Genomic DNA, 7094 nt, shown 5'->3' on the forward strand with positions numbered 1-7094 from the left:
AGCACATCAAACATGCTCGTAATCTAGCTGATATGCAGGCGAGAATGTAATAAATTAAAATAAAATAGGGTTAATTATAGTGACTTAATATTAAGATGGTCATTATAAATTTATAATGAAACTAGAATAAAACTGTTATAAATACTCCAAGAATGTTTTCATTGCTATCAGAATTGTTGACTTCAAAAGTGTTTATATAGGTCATGTGTATGATGTATTGGTTTGGGTTTTGATTTATGCTTCATTTTTCTTGCTGCTACAAATATACCATTGATGTCGTTTTCTGCCAATGTATGACATTTTTTTGTCAATAAATTTTACAGGGAGGGTATGTCTCTTTTACATAAAAAAAACACAACCCTCAGTCTATGAAATACCTATTTCATTCAGTTTTACATAAAATTAAGCAATCATGTCTTGAATTGTTTTCATGAGATAAATGTATTTTATATTACAAAGAGTGCGTCTGCATGAGTCACAAGAACAATTAGGCTGGTGGGTGTGGCTAGGGGCTTTATCACACCACCTCACTGCCACGTCACACAAGGGCTTTAAAGCCCCCTCCTTTAAATTGTAGGGTGTGGCTAGGGGCTTTATAGCGCCCCCTTAAAGCCAATCAACTTCGATAGAGCCCCCCCTTTGCTCGTTAACATGCTGGCGGAAGTATTATAGCGCCCCTCCTTATATTCCATGGTGTGGGGTGGCGCCACCATGGAGGCGCCATTGATGTTGAGTTGGCAAGGGTGGCGCCCCCACACCCTCCGGCCTTACAAGATTATCAACTAACTATTTATTTAATCCATAGTCTCTTGTGTGAATGGCCATAATGCTATGAAAACACAAAGTCCCAATTTGGTGTAGGGTCACTGGATGTTGATGGGTTGCTCGCTATACGGATTGACTCATAACCTGAAACACACCAAACAGGTGGCTGACCACTTCTAGAATTAAAGATCAATTCAATGAATCAGTTTTAAATCCATGTAGACATGTAGTGCATGCTTGTGTTTAGGAAAGTAGTTATAGTCCATTATTGTATTTTCTTTTCAATTATCTATTATTTGCATCAAGCTAGGAACCACGTTTTTGTTTCTACATCGTTTAAATATGTAATCTTTGATTGAATTAAAAAGCAGATGAGAGAATTGTTGCAAATTGCAATCCCATCACTGACTGCAGTTTGTACACCATAGTTAACTTCCTTTTTTTTTGCCAACAATCAGTCTTTGAATTGTGCTCCAAATAGATTTATTTTTCAACATATTCAATGACTTCATTCCTGTTAATTATATTCTTTTTGGGTAAAGTCCTGTTAATTATATTTCTCTTGATAAAAAATTAAAATGGTTAAAGTTTCAGAGAATTATAAATCTGAGGGTGTTGCTGTTGATAATAGGAACTGAAGGGACTTGTCTGGACATCAAGAAAAGATGAAGGTAGCTCTTGGAAGGCTTTTATCTTGGGTTGGTTCAGAAGCATGTTGCAATTCTTGATGATCAAGATTGCATATAGCAAGCAAAGAAGATGAAATTTCCACTTGTTTGATAACATAAAATCATAATCATATTTCGGTGATTTGTCTAGTTCTTGATTCACACAGCTTAAACTATTCAATTTGTTGATCATAATTCTTTATTTGAACTTTTTGACTATTCTAACAAATCCAAACTTGATCACCGCACGTCGTTGGGGTGAATAATGCCTCACCCTAGGGCGTTTTGCGCCATGTGGCAGCCCAGTCAGCAATGGGACATTATTTGGCGTTTTTACAAAAGGGGTGTAGTGGGGATGTGGGGATTGTGGGGAATTATGTTTGTAATAAGATAAAATAAAAAAACATTTAAAAAGTCTTATTGGCCAAAAAATGGAAGTTCAAATGTGGTTGGCCAAGAAATTCCCCCACCAGCGTGATTTATAACACGCCATAACAAAAAAAGGCCAAACACGCCCATGCGTAGTAGCTGGTCGGCGAGATTAGGCGTGATTGAGCACAAAAACGCCCCTTTAAGCAGCCACTATGGGTGGTCTTAATATTTTTCTTACTATATTCTATATATCTTTGTTTAGCTTTTGTCACTATGTCTTGACTTTCTTTTTGGGACCAAATTCCTCCACACTCTTAAACTAATGATTCTGATGTTAAAACATACATATATCATGCACTAGCTAATTACGAGTTTTTTCCCAAATGGGTGGAGGTAGAAAAATTATTTACCAAAATAGGTGATTTAAAAATAATTATCAAAATAGGTGTTTTTCTTATTTACTTATTTTAACTAATGTATTTATAACTCTTTTCTTTTTATTTATCATTTAGTTAACCAATTATCATTTTTTAGCAATCCACTCACTATAATTTCCTTTCTTCATAATTCTACTATTCTTCTTCAATTATTCGTTTCTTCATAATCCCTTATTTTTATGCAAATAAATTAATCCTTTTAAATTTGACCATCTGAATGTTTAAAAGCAAGTGAATAATCTTCTAAAACTAAATTAAAACAACTAAACTAAGAAGCATAAAAAAGCAAAACAATCTTTAAAACTTGATCGTCTCATGTCAAATACAAACAAAAAAAATGTGAAATAAAGTCGACTAGCTAGCGGTCTCAACATCAAACACAAACTAAAAGAAATATATCAAAACAACTTGACCCGCTTAGACATCCATTCTTTTAGGCTTAGAAGGACATATTGCTCTATTATGACCACGTTGTCTATAAATTCCACAAAGGTTAGTCTTTTTCCCTTCTTTGATGTCCATTCCATTTCGTAGCCTTGTTGATCGAGGGCGGCCCTTTTTATCCCTTTTAAGATCTAAATTGGGAAGTAATTTTTTAACAAATGATAAGTGTGACCAATACGCTTCATGAGGAAGCGGGAAAAACTCGGCTGACCAAGTAGCACAATAATCTACGATTGAGTAACACTTATGAACATATTCAAATTAGTTTCATCTAAAGTGGTATAAGTTGAAGGTAATTGAACATTACCATTTGATGTTTCATCTCCAATTCCATCTTCTTCAAACTCGTCATCTGTATCAATATCATCTCCAACTTCTTCTTCTAACACATCATTCACATCATCCTTGTTCACGACCGCAAATTGAGACATTTTGTTAAAATCCTCGTTTTGAATCAATTTGGTTACCGCGTTAACTTGCTGCATTCTGATTAAAAATATATAACAATTGTTAATATGAGCTATGAGGTTTTAAAAGAAACAAAACGCAAATGATGAAAGTGAAAAAAAAAGCAAAAAGAAAACAACAGAAACTAACTTTGCCATGGAGATGAAACTAAAAGGCAAAGTAACATAACTCAAAACATAAAACCTGGGAATCGTGGAAGAAAAAACAAAAAAGCAAACAACATTAAAAAAATCAAGAAACAAAACATGGATATGGATATGGATGGATACGGATGCGTGAATCCTTAAAAAATTAAGTAAAGATTATTGGTAGAGAAAAACAAAACAAAAAAAGAACCTAATGAAATCCTTGATTGCAAAACTGAAGGGATTGAACAAGAACTAGATGGAGTCTCCTTAATGAAATTGCCCTGAAACAAGAATACTGAACGTCGCTAAGCATCGTATGTTTTAACCTAATTTTTATTTACAAAATAAAGATTATTTCCTTTCACCCATTTTGGTAATTATTTTTCAAATCACCTATTTTGGTAAATAATTTTTCCACCTCCACCCATTTGGGAAAAAACTCAGCTAATTACTTAGGCTATAATGAGCCGTTCGACGAAAAGTTCGTTTACATTCGTTTGTTTACTTGATGATCGAACATGAACAAGAAATCAGGTTTGATTAGTTAAGAACATGAACAAGAAATCAGGTTTGATTAGTTAAGAACATGAACAAGAAATCAGGTTTGATTAGTTAAGAACAAGAAATCAATTAAATGAACTAAACACTTGCTAACTTATCAGATTAAAGATATCAAACAGATTTGAACTATTATTTATAAGCTTTTAGTGCTAATTCAATTGTACCATCAAAGTCACATACTTGCCCTTTTTCTTACAAGTAACTTCAAAACAACTCTTGAGATGTTCTTTCTTCTACAACTTCAGCTAATTCTTGTTTCCATTGTCCAAGCCACACATCAAAATAAAGTCTCATGGCAAATAACAAATTATAAATCGAAAAAAAAAAAAAAAAGCATTTGAAGAAGATTATATACTTCAAACTATTTCAAAATCAACTTAAACCATACTTAAAACATCATCCTTCATTAATTATTCCCAAAACCTGCATACTAGAACCAACACCATAAAACTAAAAGACCATCAAAATTCAAAAAACCAGTAAACCACCACATTCATGGAACCACAAACTAACACCCATGTTCCATTACACCGCCTTAATCCACCTCTTCAATCTTTGGTCCAGCACCACCGCTACCACCACCAGTTGAAGGACCATCCTCATCCATACCACCACCCATATCCGGCCCACCAGCGCCGCCCTGATACATTCTTGCGATTATCGGATTGCATACCCCTTCGAGCTCCTTCATCTTATCCTCAAACTCCTCTACCTCCGCCAACTGATTACCATCCAACCACTGAATCGCCTCCTCAACCGCATCCTCCACCTTCTTCTTGTCTTCCGGTGGCAGCTTCGAGCTTATCTTCTCATCCTTAATGGTGTTCCTCATGTTATACGCATAATTCTCCAACGCGTTCTTCGCTTCCACCTTCTTCTTGTGCTCTTCGTCCTCCGCCTTGTACTTTTCCGCCTCCTGCACCATCTTCTCAATCTCCTCCTTCGACAGCCTTCCTTTGTCGTTTGTAATCGTGATCTTGTTCTTCTGCCCTGTCGTTTTATCCTCAGCAGACACATTCAAGATACCGTTAGCATCAATGTCGAAACAGACAGTGATCTGAGGAACTCCACGGGGAGCAGGTGGGATTCCCGACAGCTCAAACTTGCCCAACAAATTGTTGTCCTTGGTTCGTGTTCGTTCACCCTCGTAAACCTGGATTAAAACGCCAGGTTGGTTATCCGAGTAGGTGGAGAACACCTGCTCTTTCTTGGTGGGAATGGTGGTGTTACGCGGTATCAAAGTTGTCATAACACCACCCGCAGTCTCCAGCCCCAAAGACAGAGGTGTAACATCCAACAGAAGCAAGTCTTGAACCTTCTGGTTCCCTTCACCACTCAAAATAGCGGCTTGAACCGCAGCACCATACGCCACTGCCTCATCCGGATTAATACTCTTACACAAATCCTTCCCATTGAAGAAATCTTGCAACAACTGCTGAACTTTCGGAATCCGAGTGGAACCACCAACAAGCACAACATCATGAACATTGCTTTTATCCATCTTAGCATCTCTCAAACACTTCTCCACCGGCTCCATACACTTCCTAAACAAATCCATATTCAACTCCTCAAACCTCGCGCGCGTAATCGTGGAGTAGAAATCAATCCCTTCGTACAACGAATCGATTTCGATAGTGGTTTGAGCCGTAGACGAAAGCGTCCTCTTCGCCCTTTCACACGCAGTCCTCAACCGCCTCAAAGACCTTGCATTCCCACTAATATCCTTCTTGTTCTTCCTCTTAAACTCCTGAACAAAGTGGTTAACCATCCTGTTATCAAAATCCTCACCGCCCAAATGCGTGTCACCCGCGGTCGACTTCACTTCGAAAATACCCTCTTCAATGGTCAGCAACGACACATCAAAAGTACCACCACCCAAATCAAATATCAACACATTCTTCTCGCCAACACTGGAAGCTTTCTTATCCAGCCCGTAAGCAATAGCGGCTGCAGTCGGCTCGTTGATGATTCGCATGACATTAAGCCCCGAAATAACACCGGCGTCCTTGGTGGCTTGACGCTGAGAGTCGTTGAAGTATGCGGGAACAGTGACCACAGCGTTTTTTATGGTGGTCCCCAGGAAGGCTTCAGCGATTTCTTTCATCTTGATTAAAACCATTGAAGATATTTCTTCAGCAGAAAACTGTTTATCTTCGCCTTTGTATGAGACAACAATCATCGGTTTGTCTCCGGCTCCAGGGACCACTTTGAACGGCCAGTGCTTCATGTCGCTTTGCACCGAAGGGTCGGAAAATCTCCTTCCGATTAACCGCTTTGCATCTGTAAAAATTGTATAATAAACATCCTATATTAGACATGCAGATATTCAAAACTAACAAATTATAACTGTAAATAAAAAAAAAATCCTCTGTTTTGTATTGTTTATTTTCTGGATGAATTGTTATTTTCGACTGATCTTAAACACGAGCCTTTTAGTCAACATGATGAAACCTCAACAGAATTCGATAATCAAGCTTAAATTTTACTAAATACTAAAAATAATTGACATGCAAGAAACAGAACATACCGAAAACAGTGTTGGTGGGATTCATGGCGACCTGATTCTTCGCAGCATCACCAATCAAACGCTCAGTATCCGTAAACGCAACATAAGATGGAGTGGTCCTGTTGCCCTGATCATTAGCGATGATTTCAACACGATCATGTTGCCAGACTCCAACACACGAGTATGTGGTTCCGAGATCGATACCAATAGCCGGTCCTTCACCTTTTCCGGACATCTTTCCAATCACCCAATAAAACCCAAATCAATTTTAGAACAGAACGTCTTTTTTGTAGAAAATCAAGTGCAAGAATGTGAATCTTGATTGATGAAGAGGGTAACAAAAGATGGGCGGTGTTATAAAGGGGAAAAGGGCTGAGTTCCAGAATGTTCTTGCCTCTTAAAACCGGGCAGATGTCAAATTGTTGGGGGATGGAGCGTGCTAGATTTTTCTTGTTTTTTCTTTTAATTAATATTTCATTTTTATGTATGTTTTGGCGGTGTAATTTGGGTTCTTTTACACACCTAGTTGGTTCGAGAGTCTTCCTTTCGCAATTTATTAAATTATTTTGGGGGCAAAAAATATAAAAAGTGTTCGGTACGGTATTGGTGGTATTTGAAGGTACAAAGTAGGGATGAGCTCGGTACCGTTCGGTAGTGAACCGATACCGTTATCGAAAATCTTCAAAAGTGGGTACCGGTACCGGTATCGAATATACCCGTCTTCGGTACCGGTATTTGAGGGTTA

At 37.7% G+C, this 7094-nt stretch overlaps 1 protein-coding gene across 1 annotated transcript; it reads right to left on the reverse strand.

Moving 5' to 3' along the window:
• Positions 1 to 4153: 4153 nt before the first annotated feature.
• On the reverse strand, positions 4154 to 6837 carry LOC110918971 (heat shock cognate 70 kDa protein 2). The gene is made up of 2 exons (XM_022163249.2): positions 6371 to 6837; positions 4154 to 6123 (listed from the first exon to the last, which is right to left on the reverse strand). The coding sequence occupies exons 1-2, from the start codon at positions 6582 to 6584 to the stop codon at positions 4379 to 4381; spliced, it is 1959 nt and encodes a 652-aa protein (XP_022018941.1). The 5' UTR covers positions 6585 to 6837; the 3' UTR covers positions 4154 to 4378.
• Positions 6838 to 7094: the final 257 nt, after the last annotated feature.

This window comes from Helianthus annuus, chromosome 6 (genome assembly GCF_002127325.2).
Source record: "Helianthus annuus cultivar XRQ/B chromosome 6, HanXRQr2.0-SUNRISE, whole genome shotgun sequence".
Lineage (NCBI taxonomy): Eukaryota > Viridiplantae > Streptophyta > Magnoliopsida > Asterales > Asteraceae > Helianthus > Helianthus annuus.